The following is an 11,164-nucleotide window of genomic DNA, read 5'->3' on the forward strand; positions in this document are numbered from 1 at the left end:
AATTTTAACTTCAATTACATATTTGCAATAAAAATAAAAGTTGGTGATTTATATGATAATTTATAATAAACGTAATTAAAATTTATACTCCTTCCGTCTCAATAGAGTTGTCCACTTTGAGAAATTTTTTTGTCCCAAAATTCTTGTCCACTTTCAAAAAGTAACTAACTTTTACACTCAATTTTCCTATATTACCCCTATTTAAAATCCACTAATGAGAAAATTGAAAGTGAACCCTATATTAAATAGGGTTTAACAAGAAAAATAGGGAAAATTTTACAAAATTCATGAATAATAAATGCTTTTCTTAAACTGTGTGATAAAGGCAAAGTGGACGGAGGGAGTATAAAATTAACCCAAAAAAAAACATTTTCGCACGTAATTTCAGATAATTATTCTAAGCTAATTACAGTATTGGGAAATAAAAAAAGCGAGCGTATCTTATTTTCTGCACATGCGCGTGGACACGGAATTTTACAAGAAAGTAAATAAATAAAATAATTTTATGAGTTCCCGGGAAACAAACAACTCTCAACAGAAGAAAACTCCCTCACTATATATTCATCCAACTTCTCACTTTAATCTCTCTTCTTACTCTAAATCATTCTCTTTCTGTTCATCATTTCATTTTAAGAAATTTACTACTTTTAGTAAGTTAATTAATTATGGAGGTCGAATCTCATTTCTCTTACTCTCTCAACAAACTCGACATTTCTCGTGATTTCCGGCTTCCTCCGTCGCCGGAGAATGATGATCGGGAATGTGACGGATTTGAAATGCCGGAGAAGTCGACTGATGACTCTGCGGTGGATTCCGGTGACGAGAGCTCTCATTATGCGGTGGAAACAGCGTCGTCAGGTGGCGTGTTTAGTGAGAGCGTGGCGGCTGTTAAGCTTCAGAAGGTTTACCGGAGTTACCGGACACGGCGTCGTTTAGCTGACTCTGCTGTCATCGCTGAAGAGCTTTGGTAAACCTGCCTCGCTCTACCAAATCTATCTGTTTTGATAACTTTTTTAATATTTTTTTTTGTTAATTAATTTTAGTGAGTGATTTATGGTGTTATTAAGGTGGCTGGCTATTGATTATGCGAGATTAAATCACAGCACAATTTCGTTCTTCAATTTTACCAAACCAGAAACTGCTGTTTCTAGATGGAATCGCGTGAGCTTAAACGCTTCTAAGGTCAGCTTTACTTCTTTCATTTTTTTTAATTCTTTCAAATTTCATTAAATCCAATTCGGAACAGTTTCATTTGTAAAAATATTAGTGAAAATTTGAGTATTGAACTTAATGACCTAACATGAACATACAATTTAGGCTAACATGTCATGTCTGATTCGCAAATCACTTACGAAAACAAAAGAATTAAAAAGAAATCTTGAGAGATTTTTTAATTATTTCTTTCGTTTTATGATACACGAAAATTGATCAATTTTTTAATTTAGATATTTTTTTATAATTGGTTTTATTTGTGGAAAAATTTGGACTTGATTGTGGCAGGTTGGGAAGGGACTATCCAAAGACGCAAAAGCACAAAAACTGGCCTTTCAGCATTGGATTGAAGCCGTAATTTCTTACTTTTATTTTTTTATTATAAAACAATTGACAAATTTTATTATTTTTATTTTGCTTTCTCGTATCTGCAATAATTTTTACAGGCCTGATTTTGTGACTTGTTTTTTTTCTTCTCTTGAATTCAATATTTGATGATTTAGATTGATCCAAGGCATCGTTATGGTCATAGCTTGCATTTGTATTACGAAGAGTGGTGCAGGACAAATTCTGGTCAACCATTTTTTTATTGGTAAGTCTACTCAAGTACTGTTTTAAAAGTAATGTGAAAATAATGACTTACATGTGTATGATTCTTGTTCTTTAAAGTACCAATTTGATCAAATATTTGCTTTTATGGTGGTTAAACTATAGCTAGCGTCCTACATAACCCAATCCTTATTTTCAAGAATCAAGATTTACTGTATTATTACCTTCAAACCATGATGATATGATAGGAAATTTCAGATTTATTGAGGCCTATAATTGCTCAGAAGCTTGTTACAATTCTTCTTTGCAGGTTGGACATTGGAGATGGCAAAGATCTTGATCTTGAAGCTTGTCCAAAGTCAAAGCTTCGACAACAGTGCATTAAGTATCTAGGACCTGTATGTTTTTCTTTCTAATTAAGAACGACTTAGTTCTCGGTTGTAAAATTGGAAAATCATGTTTGATTATGAGATTGCATAATCTGGCTTCTAATTACTGACCCGTCTTTTGCATCGTTTTAACTTGATTACGTATCAGCAAGAGAGAGAACATTACGAGTATAGCATTATTGAGGGAAAAATTGTTCACAAACAGACTGGAATTCTCCTTGATGCATCCGGGGAGTCAAAAGGAGCCAAGTGGATATTTGTCTTGAGTACTGCAAAGAGGTTGTATTGTGGAGAGGTAAAAGGTTACTTAAAATAGCAAAATGGTTTTTTTGTTAATTATAATTTCTTTATATTGAAGCTTCACTTACTTTTGATGTGTTGATACATCATCAATTTGTTGCAGAAAAAGAAAGGAAAGTTTCATCATTCAAGCTTTTTGGCTGGGGGTGCTACGGTAGCTGCGGGAAGGCTTACGGCGGAGAATGGAGTTCCGAAGGTATGGTTTTAAGGAATAAACCACGGTAAATTAATGGTAGACAGTTCCAACAGCCAGTGTTGCTTGTCACATGCTTCTGCGCTATTTTGAAATACTTGGAAGGCAATTCTATCAGTTGCTGCTACAAGGATTGTGTATTGAACTGACTATAGGATACTTTGGAAAGTAAAGGGTCTTAGAATGCGCTACAGTAGATTATATTGAGTGGCACTTCGGCAAATGATAAAAACTAAAAAACTAAAAAAGCCATCTTTAAACTTATTGCATTTGTAAATAAGGTAAATCTTCAGCTTTAATCAAATAGGAAGGTCTAGAGTATGCAACCACTCTTTATACCCATCGAAGAGAAAAAATCCTGGGTATACTGATGTCTTGGTCACCCCCAACGACTCATAAGAGATAAGAGTGGTGGTTGGTAGCCGCAATAGCCTACTAGAAATATTCAAGGATACCTCGATATACATTAGGGTAATGATTATTGGAAAGTGTTTGCATTTGCACAAAAAAAATACAGTTGATTGCTGAGCAAAATGAAATAGAATTCATATTTGAAAGTATATTCAATGGTATCCATATAATTTTAGTTTGCATCTTCCTTGGATGCAGTTTCTGATGCTGATATTTCTTTTTGCAGTCTATTTCTCCATATAGTGGTCATTACCGGCCAACAGAAGATAGCTTTGAAGTCTTTCTATCCCTTCTCAAGGACAATGGGGTGAACCTTGATGGTGTCCAGGTATTCACCTACATCGACTAATTAAGTCCCAGAAACACGAACACTGTAGCAAGTGAAGCACCAATGTAGACCACGCCTGTTTGTTGTCGTATCTGGTCATATTTGTCACAGTTGGACTGTAGGATTTTCATATAAATCTCATTTGCACCGGTCTCTTTTTTTCAGATAAACAAAGCAAGTGAAGATTCTGATACATATGATGATGCCAAATTAAGTGGAAGTAAGATTTTAAATGAAACTCTCAGCAAGTTGAAGCCTCCCATGATTGAAATTCCAATGGAACAACCGCCACTTCCAACCTCGATGTCACCAGAAGCTAAGCAAACTGAAACCAGAGGCGAATACAAAAGAACTTTATCGGGGGGACTCCAAAGCCCTCGGGCTGAAGTGCCGAAGAAGGCTATTTTGCACAGAATCAATTCGAAGAAGGCAGCAAAATCATACCAACTGGGGAATCAGCTGTCACTGAAGTGGTCAACAGGAGCTGGTCCAAGAATCGGTTGTGTTGCAGATTATCCAGCAGAAGTTAGAGCACAAGCTCTGGAATTCGTAAACTTATCTCCGAAAATCTCTCCCACTCGGTCTCACTACAGACAATTCGGTGGTCTGACATCACCTACGACTGAACCCACTGCAGACAGTACAAATGGTGATGGTGAAAATTTCCTTCTAATGCCTTCTGCCTAATGTAGGTAGCTAGTCAGTTCCTTATGTCACATTACTAATAGCATCTTATTTTACCGCGTTTCATTATTATTAAATTTTATAGTCAATTCGCAATCTTAGAATCTGTAATGGTCATATAGGGACAGCTAATTGTCGTATGATCAAGATTTTGGTGCTAAGGTAGGCCAACTTATGTTGTGTTTTGACTCTGTTGAATCATAGTGTGAAGGGTTATGGATAATGAGTCAGTGGGTGGTTGTTGATGCATATCGTGAAAAGGCATGTTCTTATTTTCAGAACAGTTTCCTGAAACCTGATGAACTAAATCGAAAAATCGAATTGAACTGATAAGTTCGGTCCAGTTCGGTTTGACATTATAAAAGAAAAGAAGATTATTCAGTTTGGTTTGCTTTAAAAGTAGAATAAATGTCGGCACAAACTGAATTGAAAAAACTCTAATCGAATGGTTCGGTTTGATTTAAATTGAAATATTCAAATCCTTATTAATTTGACCAATGAAAAGAACAAACTGTGTATACAAAGATGATTAAATTACATAGGAAATAAGTAAGAATTCCAACAGCTTATATCAATGGAGCAGCATGGTAGCTATCATGTTGTTTGGTTGGCTTCAATGGATAATATTCTTTTCTCTAACTGTAGCACCAAATAAACTATAATTAGCATATACTTCTAAAAACAGGCTAGAATTGAAGAACAAGCAATGCAAAATTGGCAACAAATGTAATTGTGTTTACCTGAACTAGAGTCTCAAATTTAGCTCGTAGAAGAAAATATTGACAGGTGATTATGTTTAAGGCCTGCAGGCACCTGTAAGAACATAAAAATGTACTAAATTGAAAAGAAACTTGTACTATTACTATTATCTAATTCTTAGTTTGGTTCTTAATTACCTTCCCTTGTTCTTGTCATCGAAAGCTTGCTGAAGATCAGCACAAGCATTTTTCATTCTTTGCGCTCCAATGCTGGGGAATCAAACACAGAATAAAGAATAATGATGCCATCAGAAATCACAGTAAAATAAAACTTAGAATCCATTACTTGGTTTCGTTGAAAACAGTTTTACAAAATTTTGAGGAACTTGTAAAAAAAAAGTAGTTCTATTTGATTAATTTAGAAATTGTTGAAAATTCTGTTTCTAAAATTTTGTAGAATTGACCATATGAACCCATCTTACATTTACTTCTTAAAAGCGCTATTGGATACAAAAATTTAAATACTTTTGATTTTTTTTACGGTCTACTATTTTGTTTGATACAAGATGTATGAGGTGTTTTGGACGAATTTCAATTATAAGACCATATTTTTAACCTTGTATCTCCAAGCTAATTTCCTGCTCTAGCCAGATATAATATCCTTTGAGAAAGGTAAAATTCTAAACTCAATATATTAAACGGCTATATATATAAGTATGATTTGAACTTGTGACTTCATATAAGTTTGGAAAGCGCCATGCCATATCAACTACGCCTTTGAAATTTAGAGCCCTTTGATAGATGGGGCTATATCAGACCATTAAACTAAGAGTTAGGGTAATTTTTACTCTTCATTGACAACATTAGGTTCATTTTGATATCTCAATTTTCAGGATGTTAGGGTCAATTGTGCACCACTATGGCAACACTAAGGTCAATTTTGCACCTCAGAGACAACAACAAGGCCATTTTTATACCTTTTCTCATTTTAATATAATAAAATAGTTTAATAGTTTATCATAAATAAAAAAAGTCTAATGGAACTAAAAAGTCTACCTTTTTTAATATCTTGAAATTTAAAACCTTTCAAATGTTGTAAATCTATCCTAACTCGATAAATTTTAAAAAATCTATCCACTTTTCCGAAATTGTTTTAATTTCTATATGACAATTGAATATATAATTTTAACAAAATTTAAAGAAAAAGAGTTGTAAATTGAGATTTTACATAATGCAGATGGATCAATTTTAATAAAATATTACATCGATTTTAAAAAATTGGATAAATTTTCAATAAATTGATCAAACTGAATTCATGAGGTGAGTAAAATTTATGAGTTTTGGTAATATAAAATCCATCTATTTATATGATGACATAATATATAACTATATAACTAATATTAGGCTAAATTTATTGTGAAGTTTCTATATTATTAGCTTTTATTTCATTTAGTTTTTAATAGGTATTTTATATTTAAATAGTTACTTAATTATTTATTTTGTATACAAGTGGTCCTTTTATGGATAAAATTCTAAAAAGCGCATCGGTTTGATTGCCATGAAACGACGGCGTTGTATACTTAAAAGGACCTCATATGTACAAATTTAATAATTAAGAAACGATTTAAATGCAGAACATTTGTCGAGGATTAACTGTTTTAAAAATTATTAATATGAGGAGTTTAGGATGAATTTAGCCCTAATGCTATACTATGTTTTTGGCTACAAGTTGATGCTAAAATAAATTATGTTTAGCCAAAATATTATTCGGTTAAAGTAATATTTTTAGGTAAAAAAAAGTTGAAACTTGAAAATGAAAAGCAGGCTACTAATTTTTGCATATTCATGCATTTGTAACAAGCAAAAGGGATTTATAGACATAGAGTTAATTACCTCGAGCTACTTCCTTTGAGCTGATGAACATAAGATTCCAAGTTGGAAAACTCAACATTTTGTTGACTCCTGAAAGCTAAAATCAGTTAATATTCAACAAAAATAAGAATAAAGATAATTACAAAACAAATCCTCAAATTCAAAATTATTTATAATTTTAACACGAACTTTCAAATTTAACAATTTAAAACACAAACATTTCTTTTAATAATTTGAAGCACCAATCAATTTAATGATTAAAATGCTGATGGCATGATAGTATAAATTCTGACGTCCCCATCAATAATGTTTTATTGAAATATTACCCTGTTTTAAAATTAAAAAATAACTAAACAATAATTTATATTTTAAATTAATTAAACTATTAGTTTGCGCTAAAATTATAAAATATGTTATAATTTATTATTCAATTAACCCTATCAAAACGTGAAAACACAGTGTTGATAACTAAAATGTTTGCTAAATCCATTTCGACATTCTTTTTATTTTTTAATTTTGAATGCTCCTATTTTATGTATGTTTTCTTCCAGATTCTCTACTTATTTAATATTTGATTTTTGTACCTTTTTTATTTTTCTGATGCCTCTACTTACAAATTTTTTTCTTCCGGTCCCAACAAAAAAGCGTATAAATCAAAATTGGGTAAGTACAGAGACCTGAACGCGAACAAATTTCCGATAGAAGCTTTCTAAATAAAATTGATAAAATACACGAGCCTCGGAATGAATTTTGCCTAAAAGTTTATGCTATACTATTAATTGTGGGTGTCAAATTTAGTAATAATTACATATGTTTGGTAAGTTCTGAAATGATCCTTTCAGCATCATTGCAGAAAGTTGTGATCACTTCAACTATGAAATCTGGATTACTTTCATCTTTTAATGCTTGAATCTGAGAGAACTGCCCATCCAACATTCCCTGTACATTATAACATCAACCATATAAAATAAGGTGCATGCACGAGAGACGATTAATCCTTAATTGTAAAATACTTGAACAAATAGTAAATACCTAGATAGCACGGACACGGTAAAACGGGACACTTGGATACGAACATGACAAAACAGTGATATTATAAGGTTTTCTACGTAAAAAAAAATAAAGTTTTGTATCCGAAACGTTTTCGAAACGGGACACGTTGATTGAATGAAGTGTCCGGGCTCTCTATGTAAATACTAAATATTTTATGATTTTCAATAAGAAAAATTTCATTGAACGAGTTTCAATAACTTTATAACACAAAATAATAAAACATTTATGTAAAATTCAATGAAGAGTAATTTCGTAAAGATACTATAATAGTTACAAGCGAGATTCTTGATTAACCGGATCGATATTTTTAAATGTTATAAAATTAAATTAAAAAGGTAATAGGTATAACATTCAATTGAAAAAGAAATATTCCTAGATTTTTTAAGCAATATTAGAAGATAAAATCTAAAATATTGTATGTTTAGAAATATATACCTCATCAAACAAGGATTGGACAAAGTTGTTGAGCTGTGCTTTTAGAGCAGGTAATGCCATCTCAAAGCTAAACAAATTTCAAAGGAAACTGAGACCTTCTTGTTATGATAAGAGCAAGGTGAGAAGGTCTTTTATAATTTCACGTGTCACTTTTAATATTTATTTATTGATTTTGCCCATTTAAAAGTCTATATACTTTTAATTTTTTTTTTATTTATTTGTGTTTTTTAAGTTTAATATTAATAGGTCTTTATATTATTCACAATTTATTTCTTAAATCTTTTTATAAACGGAAGTTGTACACGTGCTGCTCAATGGCTCTCAAGTAATTAACAATTGTTATTTAGGAAATGATAAAAAAAGCCTTCTCATCTCTAAATTGTTTTGTTTGTCCTTTTTTTTGTAAGTTTAATGATGTGTTTACCAATGTAGACATTTAATTTCGGTTTTGTACGCATTTTACGTTGAATATAATTAAATATAAAAATTAGATAAGGATAATTTTTTTTAAATAGTCAAATGAATAAAATTTTAGGTTTAATTCCTTAAAAAAACTCAACCTTACACTTTTTTTTCGTTTATACCCTGACCTTGTAAAAACACCATTTGTACCCAATTTTGGATTTTTATGTTTCATCCATACCCAAAAGCATTAAATTGTACTCTTTTCATTTGAAAAAGAGTTTAAAACATACTTTTTTTTATTTATAAAAATACAAATAAATCCTTAAACTTAAAAAGTAATCAAATACATCCAAATAATTAATTAATTTTTTTAATTTTATAAAATAAAAAAAATAAAAAAAATATTATTATTTTAAAAAAAAATCGGAAATATTTTTTAAAAAAATTAAAAAAAATTATTATTATTTTTAATTTTTTGAAGAAAATGGTATTTTGGACTATTAATAACATTAATATCTAATTAGTATATAAGTTAAAAATGAAGAATTGTTTTAAATTTTTTTCAAATGAAAAAAGTATAATTTAATACTTTTGGGTAGAGATGAAATATAAAAATTTAAAATTGAGTACAAATGGTATTTTTATAAGATGAGGGTATAAACGAAAAAAAATACAAGATGGAGTTTTTTTAAGGAATTAAACCAAAATTTTAAAAACATAGAGATCTTTTGATGAGTTTGCTGTTTCTTTTTTTCCGCATTCATGTAAACGTCAAGTGGTTCAACAAAAGCCTCTAAGATTCCAAAGAAAGAAAAAAATGACATGCAGTCTTGCCGACGTACACTTTTGTTTACCACATCCTTGTCTTCTTGTCTTCTCCTTCTCCCATTTTAAATGTGTCAATTTTATTTTTCTTTCTATTTATTAAAAGACCATTTCATTAATTTCCTAGCAAGTAATCAATTCATCAAGGAATTGTTTGGTTCAATTTTAGGAATCGGAATCGGAATAAAAATGAAAATCGAAATGAAAATAGAAATGATTATTTTTATATCTTGTTTGGTTAAATAAATTAGTTTAGAAATGAGAATGGGTCAGAATGTGTAATGTTTTTTAAAATATTATTTATTATTATAGATTTTTATTTTTTAAATAAATTTTTTATTTTTTTAAAAAAAATAAAAAAAATTATTTTTAAAAAAATTAAATTAATATTTAATTTTTTTAATAATTTTATATTATTATTTATTATTAAAATTTTAATTTAAATTTGATTCTCATGGAAATGGAAAGTACATGTTTATGGGTGTAGGCGCCTAGGAAGGAATGGGTGATTTCCATTAAAGGTGTAATCACATTCTCATTACCTAGTGATTTTAGATTAAATAAACACAAATAATAATAATCATCCACTTTCATCTTTTTCCTCTCTTTTTTTGACGAATCAAATGGCCTCTAAATTTTAACAAGTGGAATCAAAAAAATTAAAAAAAGAAGAAGAGAGAAATGATTGGTAATTGAAAAAATTGAAAAATATTTAAAATTAATTTTAGAAAATATAAAAATAATTATTTGCAGTTAGAAGAACAACCGCTTACTCCGCCAAAAGACGGATCCACATCAGTTATAAGAGGTGCATTAGTCCCCCCCCCCCCCCGCGAGAATTAAATAGAAACTATATACAAAATATTTAGCAAAAATGAGAAGTCAAACCTTTGAAATTTTTCAGAAGGTAATGATTTTTTTTGGTTCTAATTTGTATAATCTTCAAAAAATATTATTGGCCAGTGATAGAAAATTAACTTATTATCTTTTTGGTCTTCCTTTTTAATATTATTTTATATGTCCAAACAATATTATTAGAAGCATGTATTTTTTGTTCTTTTAATTCTTTGATTTTTACAATTAAATATATATTATTCTAATTGAAAAAATATAAAACTAGAATAATAAATATTTTTTATATTTTATTTATATGATATGAGTTTTGTAATGCTATTCTTTAACCAATCCTATTTTTATTTTTATTTTATTTATATGATATGCACTTTTTTTGGTGAAACATAGTGAATCAGGATAAAATATTTTCTATTTTGGACTCCCTGATAAAAAGAATTATGTGTCTGTCACACTCCGCTTCATTAGTTTTTCTCCCGCTTAAAGCACATTGTACAACCTGTGATTAAATGTTTATACAGTTACTGAACGGATTTTTACAATATTTCATTTATTATATTTACGTAATTAAATTTTTAATTTTATATCAATGAGAGATTAGTAAAACAATTCAGGTTAGGATTTATTTATATAGCAATAGACAAGTTGAATAACCATATAAATTTTTCTTTTTTCATATATAACTACCAAAACGAGCCTCGAAAGAAATCTAAGATATTTTAGCATTTAAAATTAGATTTGTGCATGGAAAGTATACTAGAATTAGTCATCAAAGAAACTAGAAATAGAAACCAAAAAGACAAACAAAATGATGGAGATCTAGAGCTATGTTTTTTGGTTCCCCAGCCAACTAGAAATCAATTCATAGTGTTGCAATGTCTATATTCATACTTAAGTAAAGGACCTTCAAGCAGTATTATATGACTCTTATTATTGAGTCTCTCACACTACTAGAAAA

At 29.7% G+C, this 11,164-nt stretch overlaps 2 protein-coding genes across 2 annotated transcripts; one reads left to right on the forward strand and one right to left on the reverse strand.

Annotated features, from left to right (window-relative positions):
- The first annotated feature begins 541 nt into the window (after window positions 1-541).
- On the forward strand, window positions 542-4,289 carry LOC126677865 (IQ domain-containing protein IQM3). The gene is made up of 9 exons (XM_050372679.1): window positions 542-967; window positions 1,068-1,182; window positions 1,501-1,566; window positions 1,716-1,804; window positions 2,072-2,159; window positions 2,299-2,445; window positions 2,554-2,646; window positions 3,281-3,382; window positions 3,548-4,289. The coding sequence occupies exons 1-9, from the start codon at window positions 666-668 to the stop codon at window positions 4,067-4,069; spliced, it is 1,524 nt and encodes a 507-aa protein (XP_050228636.1). The 5' UTR covers window positions 542-665; the 3' UTR covers window positions 4,070-4,289.
- A 234-nt stretch (window positions 4,290-4,523) lies between these two features.
- LOC126677866 (histidine-containing phosphotransfer protein 1-like) lies at window positions 4,524-8,212 on the reverse strand. The gene is made up of 6 exons (XM_050372680.2): window positions 8,125-8,212; window positions 7,445-7,575; window positions 6,658-6,726; window positions 4,963-5,034; window positions 4,807-4,879; window positions 4,524-4,705 (listed from the first exon to the last, which is right to left on the reverse strand). Exons 1-6 carry the CDS (start codon window positions 8,182-8,184, stop codon window positions 4,661-4,663), a joined length of 450 nt encoding a protein of 149 aa, XP_050228637.1. The 5' UTR covers window positions 8,185-8,212; the 3' UTR covers window positions 4,524-4,660.
- Between the last annotated feature and the right edge of the window lie 2,952 nt (window positions 8,213-11,164).

Source organism: Mercurialis annua, linkage group LG4 (genome assembly GCF_937616625.2).
Source record: "Mercurialis annua linkage group LG4, ddMerAnnu1.2, whole genome shotgun sequence".
Taxonomy (NCBI): domain Eukaryota; kingdom Viridiplantae; phylum Streptophyta; class Magnoliopsida; order Malpighiales; family Euphorbiaceae; genus Mercurialis; species Mercurialis annua.